General features: G+C 45.9%; 1 protein-coding gene across 4 annotated transcripts in view; it reads right to left on the bottom strand.

Moving 5' to 3' along the window:
- Positions 1-14004, bottom strand: part of ACOT7 (acyl-CoA thioesterase 7) — a 65452-nt gene that overhangs the window by 9216 nt on the left and 42232 nt on the right. For 3 of the 4 annotated variants that reach the window (XM_028740476.2, XM_028740477.2, XM_028740478.2), the window contains one exon: positions 2247-2431. The exons of the other annotated variant lie outside the window; for it this stretch is intronic. In XM_028740476.2, coding sequence (XP_028596309.1) covers positions 2247-2431 — 185 coding nt within the window. The remainder of the gene's footprint in view (positions 1-2246; positions 2432-14004) is intronic. 4 annotated transcript variants of the gene reach the window in all.

Below are 14004 nucleotides of genomic sequence, written 5' to 3'. Positions count from 1 at the left end.
ATGATCAGGGGTCTAGAAAGCAAGCCTGATGAGGAACAGTTGAGGGAGCTAGGTATGTTTAGCCTGGAGAAGAGGAGACTGAGAGGTGATATTATAGCCATCTTCAAATATTTAAAGGGCTGCCACATGGAAGATGGAGCAGGCCTGTTTTCTGCTGCTATAGAGGGCAGGACCCAAATCAATGGATCCAAATTACAAGAGAGTCTGACTAAACATTAGGAAGAACTCTCTGATGGTAAGAGCTGTTTGACAGTGGAAAGGACTCCCTTGGAAGGTGGTGGTCTCTCCATCATTGGAGGATTTTAAACAGATGTTGGATGGCCATGTGTCAGGGATACTTTAGCTGTGATTCCTGCATGGCTGGGGGTTGGGCTAGATGACCCCTATGGTTCCTTCCAGCGGTGCGATTCTATGGTTCTATGAAATACACAAGAAATAAATCAAAGCCTTGGCCCTGCCAAAAGCCTTATAAGAATGGAAAGTTACATGAAGTGGAGCTGAGCTGACTTTAAATTCCATGAAGGCAATAACAAGCTCTAGAAATAAAGAAGTGAAGCACATTTGGGGGGGATGTCCCCCCCCCCATTTAATAGCACCAAGAAATTTAAGTGGGGTGTATCTGTGTGTTTCGTTTAAGAACAAATTATATAAACACTACTCCGATAGCAAAACCAAGCCGAGTCGACTAAATGCTTGAAACACCGGGGGGCCGGGAGAGAGTTGAGTGCCGTTGGAAATCAACAAGGCATAACATATTAATCGAGGAACAACTCTCTCACTCAGCTGTTTCTGAGCGGCTGAGTGAAGACAGCTAAAAATAGGCAATAAAAGGGAAGCAGGACTGACAATAGTCGGTAGGAAAAGTAAGCCAGGAAGACTTTTTTGGAGAGGAGGAAGAGGTGACGTTCAAACATCGATAGAAGCTGGAGGCCGTATGGCTCCAAATTCTGCATCAATACTACCTTAATGCTTATAATTAAAAAACATTTCAAGAGACAGTAATGGGACAAATACTGTAGAAACGGTTAGGTGTTTTCTTATCAAGTTTTAAGGGGACTCTTCGGAGACACTAAGGGTGGACAGAGAAAAATATACAGGGTTGCCAGCCCTTTAAGTTCAGCAAAGAGGCATGCAGCAAAGAGGCATGTGTATGAGTGGGATAAATGATGGGTAGAGCAGAGAAGTGGGTAGGGTGTTTAACCCTTTCTCAGCTGATTCTCACCCACAAATGCTCCACCAGACCACTTTTTTAAGAATACCCCCTCCCTGTCTAAGCCAGGCTCTGACTGGAAAGAAATGTAAACTCAGTGGAGGGGAAAGCAGTCAAGAGGTGGAGATGTGGGAACCATTGGGAAGAATGGATGGGCCCAGGAGAGATTATGCACGCCTCCTTCCCTAGAAATGCCCCTTCGGCCCTCATATTTGTGTTAGGTTGGCAGAAGTAGGTCTGGGAAGCTACACTTGCTTAGGTAGCAACATGCAGTTATGGTAAAGGACTGGATAAATAATTCTAGAGACGTGAAAATCGTTTGAGGGGGGCATCTCTCTCTCTCTCTGTCTCATTCACTCACACACACACACGTCTTTTTTGTTCAACTGCTTTCTCTAGCCAAATAGGTTTGGCAGGTTGCTGTAAAAACAAAACAAAAACCCCCACAAAAACCTGTCAAGCCCATTTGGTCAAGGGCAAAACCAAGATGAACCCCCCCCCCCATACACACACCATGAGCAGTAGATCTCTCTTTCAAACCACTTTCAGCTCTCTGAAAAAACAAAACAAAATGTGTCTTCAGCCTAATTTAAGCAGCTTCTTCTCTCTCTTTTTTCCATGCTGAATTAAGAGAACAAGATTTTGCTGGACGGAACACAAAAAAGCCCCAGGGACATTGCATAAAGAGCTCAACTGCGTAAGACACATCATCTCTGACAAAGGAGAAACTTGAATCCATGTGACCTCTCCACCCTGGAAGCAGAGAGGGAAAACACAACCCTGGAGGGCGTTCACAATGCTGCGTGTTTTGTTTAAACAATACATTGAAATGCAGCTGGAAACGGCTAAGCAGGAGGGTTCTGTGTTTGCTTTCAAATGCTTCTCACCAACAGCGGGAGTGCAGAGTCTCCCAGGATGCTTAACATCTCTGAAGTCATCTAGGAACATGTGCCAGAATGGGGGGCGGGGAGAGAGAAGGACTCGTAGCCAAGTTCTGCAGGACCAAAAGATGGGAGGGGGGACTCGTAAGACTTACCACCAGCTGTGGGACAGGGAGCGGCCTCCCCTCCTTGCTTAGGGACACATAGGTGAAGAATGCACTGACAGCCCGATACCGCTCCTGAGACTCGTCCACAAAGGGGTCAGCATCCACAAAGACCTCGATTTCCATGGACTTATTGCTCGTGAAGGTCATGCGCCCAGAAATTGTGATCACGCTGCCTGCAAGACACAGAGGAGTTCATCAAGCTTGGCCCACAGTAGTTCATGCCTGGGTTACCTTCAAGACTGGGTTACTGCAGTGGGGCTTCGCTTGCATCAGATCCAGAAGCTGCAGGTCGCGCAGAATGCTGAGGCACAATTCCTGACGGAAGTAAAGACTTGTCCGCACCTCTGCTCAGAGATCTGCACTGTTTGCAGATTTGCTCCCGGGCCAAGTTCAAGGTGTTACCATTGGGAAACTAAGCCCTGAGTAACATGGGACCAGACTACACCTGCCAGACTGTCTTACCCTATATATGCTCACTCGACCGCTTTGATATGCAGAATTGGCATTGTTAGGAGCATCACCTGTTCCGCTTTTGTAAGAAATCAATCTTTTGGCATCGCAGCACCTGCGCTTTGGAACTCCTAGCCTATTGGCACCAGGCAGGTGGTTTCACTGTACTCTTTTGGGTGCCTGCTAAAAGCTTTTTGATTTAGACAAGCCCACCCAGATATTTAGAATGCAGATGTCTTTTTAGTTTGTTGCTAGTTTTTATTTTTTTAAAAAACATGTTATTGCCTTTACTAATAATCTAGTTGTTTTATTCTTTTTGTAAACCTTTTTATTTGCTACAATCATGCAGTATATAAATTTTATGAAATCGATCAGGTTCTCCAACAGAAGGCAGAAAGGGCAGGTGAGGGGCCAGAATGCCAAGCAGCACTTTTGATGCAGGGAATCACACAAGGTGAGCTCAGGGAGTCTCTCTTATGGCACCACATGTGAGTTCATGGAGGTCAAGCAGCTCCCCTTTACCATAGCAGGGTCCCAAGGAGGAATTCCATGCTTCTTGAGTGTTTAGGTCCTATAAGAACATCGGAAGACTCTGCTGGATCAGGCCAAAGGGGGTCTATCTAGTCCAGCATCCTGTTTTCACAGTGGCCGACCAGATGCCTGATTAGGAAACTCACAAGCAGCATCTGAATGAGAGAGTCCTCTTCCCTTCTTTGGCTTCCAGCAACCAGCATTCAGGTGCATTGCCGCCTCTGACTGTGGAGGAAGAGAATAGCCATTGTGGCTGGCAGCCATTTAGAGCCTTCTCCTCCACACCAGGCTTTGTCTGTTCAAAGCAAGTCTTTTACCAAGGGTAAAATCATAACAGTGGAATTCATGTTAGTGCCATGCACAGCAGCACTTTAGGTACGTGCAAGAGGTCCAGCAATGAAAAACCAGCTGGGGGAAGCAGGGAACGGTGCTGGGTGCCAAGTGGAGTTTGGCAGCTCAAAGCTGTTAAATAGTATTGTCTGCAGCTATCTAGGGTGGAAAAAAGCTGTACTTTTAACTGCCCCCCCCCAAAAAAGTTCTGCAAGTTGTTTGGATCCTAATGACAAGATGAACTTTTACCAATTAAAGCAGGTTTGTTTTTCAATTTCCAGTTTGATGTCATCATTTGTACTAGATAAAAACCAGTAGAACAGAGCTTGACTTAGAAGCTACAGGCACTATAAACACTATAAAATAAAATGAAACAAGCTGTAAGAGGGCAACTCCAGCTTGGGTAGCTTTTTGTTTATTTATAACTTCTTTTTTTCCAAAGACAAAGATCTTGTCCAGTGCTGGGGCAAGGAAGGCGCTGGCAGCGAGTCAGCAAATTCCTGAGAAGCAGCTCTGGGCATCTTTTCATGGGCATCACTGGGAGCCGCACAACCAGGCAAGATTGCAAAAACTGACCCTTGTCAGAGATGCCAAAGGTGTTTCATGCCATTGTGCTGTCAAATCCGTGGGCCAGTCCCAAGCAATTAACATGAGGGTGATGGAGCAAGACGTCAGAAGTAGCATTATAATCTGCAAACTGCATGCGGGCCCTGAAGTTAGCTAAAGTTCAGTGGATACAAAGCTCATTTTGAGAGGTGATACGATAGGTAAAAGTAAAGGGACCCCTGACCACGCTTCAAATATCTGCAGGGCTTTCACATGGAAGCACATTTAAAGGTTTTTAAGCAGAGTTTGGATAGCTGTGTGCTAGGGGTTCTTTAGCTGTGATTCCTGCATTGCAGAGATAGGGGATAGATGACCCTAGGGTCCCAATTCTACAGTTCTATGATATGGGGGAATCTGTGTTCAATTCACAGCTCAGCTGTGGCAGCAGCCCAGCGCTGATCATGGGTTAGTGTCCTATCCTGCTTAACACATCACAAACATGCTGACAAGACCTACCTGTCATCTTCTAAGCAGAGAGGCCACAGAACTGCCTTGACTGTGGTTTGGTTGTTGCAGTTGCACCAGTAAACCATGGTCCCTTACACACACACACACAGAAACATTCATTGCTTTTGTATGTGTGTACTGGGGATACGGTACACAGGAACAGCAGGGGGAATGATTCAGCCTGCAGTCTCCCCCTGGGAACCCAGGCCTCTACAAGCTGACCTGATGGCTACAATATTCAGCCTATTTTATACCCCCCACCCACCCTCTCTCTGCTGCTGATTTGCCTGATCAAGAATTCTGGAGAACTTTAGAGGAGAGAGAGAGAAAGAGCCTGCCTCCCCCCCCCCCAGACCAGGTTTCAAGGTGGCTCACATGGACTGAAACAACACAGGTAAAATGCAAAAAGCTAAAAACACACACAAAAGATAATTATTAAAAAGTAATTAAATTCTAACAGCTGTTGTTGTTGTTGTTGTTACAAAAACCCTATCTACTGAAAGTGTGCCATAATTTTCTCCCATTTAGCTTGGTCCCATTTGGCTGTAGATTTTTGGAGCATCTTAGGGACCAACACACAACCCTCCTGATTTTATATTTACTGTATCTGCCATGACAAATCGCTTGTTCTGTAATATTTGCTTCTATTATTTTGTTCAGATGCACATACTAAGTGTGTCATAAGTCATCTTGATCTTTAAAAACAAAACATAAACAAGCAAAACGGAAATGTGGGATAAACACATTTTCACTAATTAAATGAAGCCAAAAATGCATTAACGGTGAACTTTTAGTTTGCAGCACCATCATTTATTCCATGGCGGCAGCCGGGGTGGGGGTGAGGGGCAAATTAACAGAAAGGTACCATTTTCCAGCAAAAGCTATACATTCTGTGCTCTAATTTGTTCGTCTAAGTGCCCTACAGATTATCCAAAGCTGGCTTAGACTTTGCAAATAGATGTCAAGCAATCACTCAAGTGAGGTTTTCAAACACAGGGATGACTCATAGCCCACTAGGGCAGACCCATCTAGCCCGCCGTTCTGCTTCCCACAGTAATCTATCAGATACCTCTGCAAAGCTCGCAAGGGGGGCTTGAAAACAACATCCTGTTCTCGCTGCTGTTGCTTGGCAACCAGAACCCAGAGGTACACTGCCTCTAAACATGGAGGCTCCATACTCTGAAGACACATAAGGCTAATTGATGAAGGCTAAGGAGGTCTGAGTTTGGGCTTTATTTATTTGTTAAATGTATTTTCCACCCTTCCTCTCAAAGGAGCCCAGGACAATGAACAAGTGATAAAAAACGATATCCAGATACAGATGCAGCGTGGGAAAGATCTCAGCTTAAAAGGCTTGCTGAATGAGGAAGGTTTTTGGTAGGTGCAGAAACAGTGCCTGTCTAATATTCAAGTGGGGGGGGGGGGGGAGTTCCAAAGGGTACATACAACAACACTAAATGCTAGAATCCCGGCACTAGCCAGAACAGAGCTTCTGATAAGATGGCATCTGCAGGAGGCCCCCATATGCAGAGCACAGTGATCGACTCGGTATATAAGAGGTGAGACAATCTTTCAGGTATCCTGGGTCCCAAGCTGTATAGGACTTTATACACCAGAATTAGCACCCTGAACTTTGTGTGGGTGACTTCATGAGCTGCTTATGTTACGGACAGTCGTGACACCTTCTGCCAGTGAATTCTGCAAATTAAATTATGATTTGTGTGAAGGTCTGCTTCTGCTGCCAGACAATTTCCCTGGATGACCCTGGGAAGAAGGAGTGGGGAGAGCTTATAAAAGTATGCATGGCATAGAGAAAGGGGATAGAAAGAAGTTTTTCTCCTTATCTCACAACATGAATGGACAACCACTAGCAAAGCTGAATATTGGAAGATTCAGGACAGATAAAAGAAACGACTTCGCCATACAAATCATAAAATAAAAACATTGTCCAGTAGCACCTTAGAGACCAACTAAGTTTGTTCTTGGTATAAGCTTTCGTGTGCATACACACTTCTTCAGATGCACACGAAAGCTTATACCAAGAACAAACTTAGTTGGTTAAACCACAGAGCCAAGGACTTGCCGATCAGAAGGTCAGTGGTTCGAATCCCTGCGACGGGGTGAGCTCCCGTTGCTCGGTCCCTGCTCCTGCCAACCTAGCAGTTCGAAAGCACACCAAAAAGTGCAAGTAGATAAATAGGTACCGCTCCGGCGGGAAGGTAAACGGCTTTTCCGTGCGCTGCTCTGGTTCGCCAGAAGTGGCTTAGTCCTGCTGGCCACATGACCCAGAAGATGTACGCCGGCTCCCTCGGCCAATAAAGCGAGATGAGCGCCGCAACCCCAGAGTCGGTCATGACTGGACCTAATGGTCAGGGGTCCCTTTACCTTTAAGGTGCTACTGGACAATTTTTTTATATTTTTATATATATTTCGACTGCATCAGACCAACATGGCTACCTACCTGAATACAAATCATAGTTAAACTATGGAACTCACTCCCACAGGAGGCAGCGATGGCCACCAGTTTGGATGATTTGAAAAGAGGACTGGATACATTCGTGGAGGATAAGGCTATCAATGGTCACTAAGCATGATGGCTATGCTCTCCCTCCAGTTGGAAACAGCAATGCTTCTGAATACATTGCTGGAAAGCACAGGAGGGGAGTGGGCTCTTGTGCTCAAGTCATGCCTGTGGCAGGCATCTGGTTGGCCACTGAGAGAACAGGATGCTAGACTACATGAGCCCCCTTTGGCCTGAACCCAGAGGCTCTTCCTGTTTTCACACCATTCCTGATTTTAAGACTCATTGCAACAGCACTGACGTGTTACCCCAGGAATCAACCTAACATGCTCCTCCAGAGACACCCACGTTATATAACCCGCTGAGAGACTGTAGCTGACAGGGGGATCCATTCGGGCGCAGGAACTTCTCTCAAGCAGTCGCTCTTTACCACCCCAGGAAGAGACAACAAGAGGGTGTTTTGTAAAATGAACAGCGTTGGAGGAAAAAGGCATGCAGTGGCAAAACCTTTCAGAATAGGTTCATGACGTGCTGCATTCAGTGCTGGACCTGCTCAGCCCATTAATTTCAAGTGGTTTACTCAGAGTACACCTAAGCTAAATGCAGCCCAAGGCCGGGTGCACATTTCAGCCTTGAGCGCATCACACCAATCCTGGCTGGAGGCATTTTATTAAATCATATTATTAAGTCAAATTTGTAGGCTGGTGCCCACTTCCTTCCACCACAAAAGTCAAGAAACAGAAAGACCCTGCCTACATCTTGGAATACTCTGGCCTGCTCATTTCAGCACCTGTTCTTCTGCCACGCCTCACCACCCTCTGTGCATTTGCCTGACGGGCTGCAAATGTCAGGCGTGTTTTTGAATTACTGAAACTTGGGTTGTAGATTTGTGCTCCCATGCACTCCCTCCCTTTTTTAGGTTAACAGCCTGAATCTGCTGTTTTATTCATGCACGGAACAGCCTACTCTGCAACTTTAAGCATTAGAGTGGGGGGGGGGGGAGAGAAGAGAGGGAAAGAGCCAATCCAGAACACATGACTATCGTTAAAACACACACTGGGGGGTGGGGATGGATGAGGAACAGTAAAGTCAGATGGTTTTTCCACATCTCTGTGATTGAATAAGAGCACCTAATCAGTTTTGACATTTAAAAGAGAAACAGCAGGTTCCATCTGTTAAGAGATGCTATTATCTGTAATTTCAAGCCTCCTTTGTGATGTGAAGGAAAGGAAATGGATCCCTTAGCATGGAAAGCAAACAAGACTGATCCCCAGAACAGTGTGTGTGTGTGTGTGTGTGTGTGTGTGTGTGTGTGTGTCCTCCCCCTCCCCAGACACACATCTGGTTGGAAAAGGAAAAACATAGCTAGTGCCAGACACCCCTCCCCCTCAGATACAGAATTCCAGCTGCTGAGAGGGGTGGCCCAAGGCAGCCTGGAGCCCGCTAGATGTTTGGAACCACAACTCCCATTAGCCTCAGTCAGGAGGTTCATGCTCCTGTCACCCCCAGCATCATACAGCTATGCTGGCTAAGGCTGATGGGAGCGGTATCTCAAAACATCTGGTGAGCCCCAGGCTGTCCCACAGCAACTTGTGGGCCTGGGACCCACAGTTGCAGCCTGGTCTAAGATCAGTCACAGCACCAGTACCAGACAGATGCATGTCTAGGTTCAAGGAAGGAGCCAGGTCTGAAATCACTGAAGTCCGCTAGGCAACACTGAGGCCACCATCCCTTAGTTTCACTGATGACCTGCAGGAACTGCCATTCAGCAGCACCCTGTCTCTAAAACATGGAGGCACCATTCAGTATCAGGGAGCAAATAATAACAGATAATACATCCTCCTCCATTAATTTGTCTAATCCTTCTTTAAAGATGCCCATGAGCACACCCCATGGCAGTGAAGTACAAATTTCTGCACTGTGTGAATGGACAGTTTGTTTGTTTTTGTCTGTCCTGAATCTACAGTCCAAATCTCCATTAAGAGAGGGTTGGACAAATTCATGGAGGATATCAATGGCTACTAGACATGATGGCTATGTTCTGCTTCTACAGCGAAACCCACACGGCGGGAGAGTGCTCTTGTGGTCAGATCCCACTTGCAGGTTTCTTTTGGGGGCAACTAGTTGGCCATTGTGAGAACAGGATGCTAGGCTAGATTGGCCGCTGGCTTGATCCAGCACACCCTTCTTATGTTCTTATTTCACAATATGATCCTGAATTCTTATTACGAGAGAACTTCTCTGCACACACTGCATAATTTTATGCACCTCCATCATGTCAACCTTCTCCCACAAACTAAAAGAATCAAATGCTTAACCGCTTCCTCATAGAGGAGGTGCTACAATCCCTTGGCAATTCTCCTTGCCCTTATCTGAACCTTTCTCAGCTCTGTAACAAGATGGCACACTCAGATAGCATTCTCTGCAAACACATTAGATGTTATTTGGTTAACGCCAAGCTTGACAGCACCCCCCTAGCTGTAAGACGCTTATAACATTTGGGAACTGCTGGTATTTCTCCACAAGGGCAGCTCATCTCCAGTGCATGTGTAATACTTCTTCATAAGATCTATTTGGGCAAAATTTTAACAGCTTCATGATTTCCTTTTTTTTTCCTATAGCAAATAGCCCAGAGACAGGTAAAGGCAGGAGCAAAGACACCCGGAAGGTGTGGAAGCCGTCTTGCAATGTTATTGTCTTCTTCTGCTCCAAAAGGAATTACACACAGCTGGAGGCTCAGTCACAGAATGTGTCATGCCAGAGTTTGTTGCACCGGGTGTATGTGTTTCTCATGGAGTTTTCTGTGAACAAAGGTATCCAATACCCTGGTGGTCAAAGCCAGATGAAATAATGTGGCTCTTAACCTTCCTCCAATAGGCTACATTCCAGTCACACGGAAGTCTCTATACACATGAACAGACTCCTCTCCATCCACGGAAGCAGGAGCCATTAGCACAGTTCAGGGACATGCTCCAGCCAGGCAAAAGAATGTCAGGAGGGTGCAGAGCAGGACCAACGAGGGGTGTGGCCTGCGGAGAGTTCAAGGGGCTGATAAGAGAGTTTTGGGGGGCCACTTTTGGGCCTGAGATCACACATCTCTGCATTAACACATTCGAAACAGCCAGCAGAGACAAACAACAATTAAAAGTCAGGGGGGGGGGGAGAGAAGTCTTCGTACCTAAAAAAATTAATGCCCCCATCAAGTCTTTCTGCAGAAGAGAGTTCTGCACGAAGGGCTCCCCACGGGGGACAAAGCAGCCTCTTCAGTCACCACCCACCTCACCTGGCAGGGGTGACTAAAGAAAGAAGGCCTCTGGTGCTGTTTGTGGGGCCTAAAAGCTGGTGAGTGGGCAGGTGGATAGAAACTGAAGACACAAGCTGTGTAGGGAAGTGGCGGCTAATCCATGGCCTACCCAAATGGTTTGTACCGCCCCCGCACAAGACCCCCAACAATTTTGCAGTGGTAGCAGCAGATTTATTTGTTAACACATAAACGTACCAGGCTGCTCTGCAACCACTCAGTGTTTTTTTGGTGTGTTATGGATGGCTTTGTGCTAGCAACTGAGGCAGGATCAGCACTGTTGGTCACTTCCTGCTTCCGCATTCTAGAACGCTCAGCATTTTTTCCCTGAGTGCAAAAATTAGAACAAATAACTTGCTATTTTGAAGGTTGCTGTGGCCAGTTAGACCCCAATTAATGTGAGTGGGGGAATGCAACGCTGCCGGACCAAGGTGTCAGCGACGGGGGAAGAGAGGATCTAAATGTTTTCAAAGTAGTGAAACTCTCATCTAAACAAAACAGTTCCTTGAAGCAGCAGCTAAGGTTTAACTGAGGATTGAGCCCCCATGTATTGCTTTTTTCAATTCATATCTCCAGCAACCATACGAAGAAGGGGACAAATGAATCAGCAATGTATCAACATTGAAATTAGCATTGACTTCCAAACCGTGCATAACTTGCCAACTTTACTGTAAACAGCAAACCTTAATACCTTGTCACACAAACATGCCCCCCCCAACAAAAAAAAACAAAATACTTTTCCTGGTTTTTGTTTTGCTTTTGAGCAGGGGCCTATCTGATTCCAGCATAGTAGCATAAACATAATCAAACAAACAAAATCTCTAGAGGATTAAGCACTACCTTTGGTGATCCAGCATAGAAAGAAAGCAGATAAAAATGTCAAGAAAGGAACATATCCTGCACGCCTCCATTCTCAACTGCACTGTGTGGTAGGTAAATAACACAGATGTAAAACATGAAGGTGGGAGGGAAATCGCACTGCCTCCCTGCCCAGCTGGTTGCTTCCATGCCCAAATGCCCAGTTTGGATAATAAATTTCGGGTTTTTTTTAAAAAAAAACAACACATTGACAGAGAAAGAGGCAAGTCCCAGGGTTCATGTAATTTTAAAGTCAGCTGTGAAAGGCGTCCACCCCAGTGACTTGCAGCTGGTGAGCTGTCACTTCTGGTATGAATTTGCCTTGGGAAAGGGACAGACAAGCGGCAATTATTCCTTACTGTGCGCCCCGGCTTGTGTGGGTGGGAGCAAAAGGCAGCTTGCTTTTTCCAAGTTCACCCCTGAGAAGGAAGAGCACGCAGCCTGGCTAGGCAAGAAGCTCATCTCCATTTAGGAAGGGTTTGGCTTCCTAGCACTAGATTAATACCTGCAAGGCTGAAAAGCCCTGCCGACAACAAGGCACCCCACGAACCGGCACGTCAGGCTGGGTCATTTTAATCACTTCCTATTTCAGAAAGCAGGAATGAACAGATCACTATGCCAATTGTCAATTTCTCATTGTTTAATCCTAATTTTGTCCTGCCCTGTTTCCACATTAATCTGCAATTTTCTTTAAAAAAACCAAAACAGAAATCCACACACACAAAAATTAAATATGTATTTAGATAGGTATTGTGATGAAGTATTTTATTTCAAGCTTCGAAAGGTATTTTATCCCAACACACACCTTTTTCAAATGTATTTTTGTATGTTTTTTTGAGGAGAGAACCGGCTAGCAAACTCTAAAGGATCATTACAATCCGATCTATGTATTAGGTTTGGGAGGTGTGAATTAAGATATGCCAGCTTTAAAATTTGGATCAAACTAAATTCTCTCCCAGCTTTAATGGAGAGAAGGTTATGTGCATATGTGTGTATTGTTGTTGTTTTTTTTTAAAAAAGGTTTATTGCGGTAGGTCAGGGGTGTTCATTACAGATCTCAGATTAGCCTCAATGTTGCCAGGAAAAAGCTGGCGGCTCAAAGAGAACAACGCCGAATTGGAACTCGATGAACTCCTGCTGAAATTCGTGGGATTTTTCCACTGCAGCCAGAGACCCAACACTGAGTTGGAAAAGTCAGCCTTTCAGGAGGCTGTTTCTCTCCACGCAGGGGTAAACACCTCTGACCCACATTCTATCCCATAAAGATTTTGAGAGCTAATTTAATCCAGTCAAGCTTTCAGAAACAGAACATGCTCAAAAGTCAACGCGGCAACTGACAGTCAGAAGGGAAGGGCTTGCTTCTCAACTCAAAGGTAAATGTCACTGAGTCAAGAGGGGGAGCTCCTTCCCACACCCTACTAATGTTTTCATGTGTTTTCCTCAAAGAGTCTCAGCACTACCCACATGGTTTGCTGGGGCACACTGTGGATCAAAAGAAACAGCTGAGGGCTCCTGTGACCCAGCTGGATGTGCCCACAAGGGAGGCTGCCTGCTGCACCCCTGCATGGTTCAGTGATAGCATGCCACTGTCTGTAGCACCTAGTATTTAGGCAGAAGGAAAAAGCTATCATGCTCTCATCCTGCCTGCGGCTCTCCGCTCTTAGGAACCAAAGCTGGACTGGATGGCTCTCTGCCTGATTCAGCAGAGAGATGGGGGAAAATATATACTGACCTCTAAGTTCTCTCTATACACATAACAGAACATTCAGTATTGGTTCAGTATGGTGGGAAACGCAGCCTTGCTTGGAAGGCCACTGACACTCCATGCCCTTGCTGGAAAACCGGGCATTTCTCCCTCCCTGCTAGGAAACATGGTGTGGCAGCTTTCAAAGATCCATGCTGGGATCACCTTCCTTTGTTGCATTTCAATGCAATGTACACTCTGTATTTTCAAATATATATTCCATATTATTTTAATTCTATTGCAGTTTAATTGTTGTTTCAATGATTATCTTTCACATGCTTTTAGCTTTTTGTACTATATCTAAATACACGTAAGCTGCCTTGCATCCTGGTCCAGGAAAAAGGCGGGATACGAATAAATATAATTCATAAAATAATAATAAAAATCATGTAGGATTCTGCAGAGCAGAATCTAGATTTCCCTTCCACCCAGTTTCCCTGTGTCTTTGCGCATTTAGAACAAAAACCCAGCGGAAGAAGCAGTGCTCTGCCAGGGATGTTCTGAGCCGGGCACAGGCAAAAAGTGCAGGCTGGGCAGCAAGTCGTCAGGACCACAGAGAGCTCCCTGTGGGATGACAGCACCTTCAGGCCAGATGCAACTGGCTGACCAGCAGGGAGCTTGGAGTATGGCTTGCCTGGAGCCAACTCAAGGCTGATATGGGCTTTGCAGAGAAAGAGGTGTTTGAAGTCCTGCCCCCTAGGAGAAAGCATGCAGTCCCTCAGGCGTGGGATGCCTCCTGAAGCCCCAAGCTGGTCACGGTGGTCTACAGGGATACAAGGGAATCTGGGGAGGTGAAACTATTTTCTCAGGCGCAGGGGAGACCTCACTGCCTACAAGGACTCTTCACTTGGGATGGATGAATTGTCCATAGTAGAACATCAGCTTTGCATTCAAAAAGCCCGGTATGCCATCCCCAGCACCTCATGATAGGGCTCCATGCCTAAACCCCTGGAGATAC

The sequence above is a fragment of the Podarcis muralis genome, chromosome 7 (assembly GCF_964188315.1).
Source record: "Podarcis muralis chromosome 7, rPodMur119.hap1.1, whole genome shotgun sequence".
NCBI lineage: Eukaryota > Metazoa > Chordata > Lepidosauria > Squamata > Lacertidae > Podarcis > Podarcis muralis.
The sequence above is the reverse complement of the archived record's forward strand: the minus strand, read 5'-3'. Positions and strand labels throughout refer to the sequence as shown.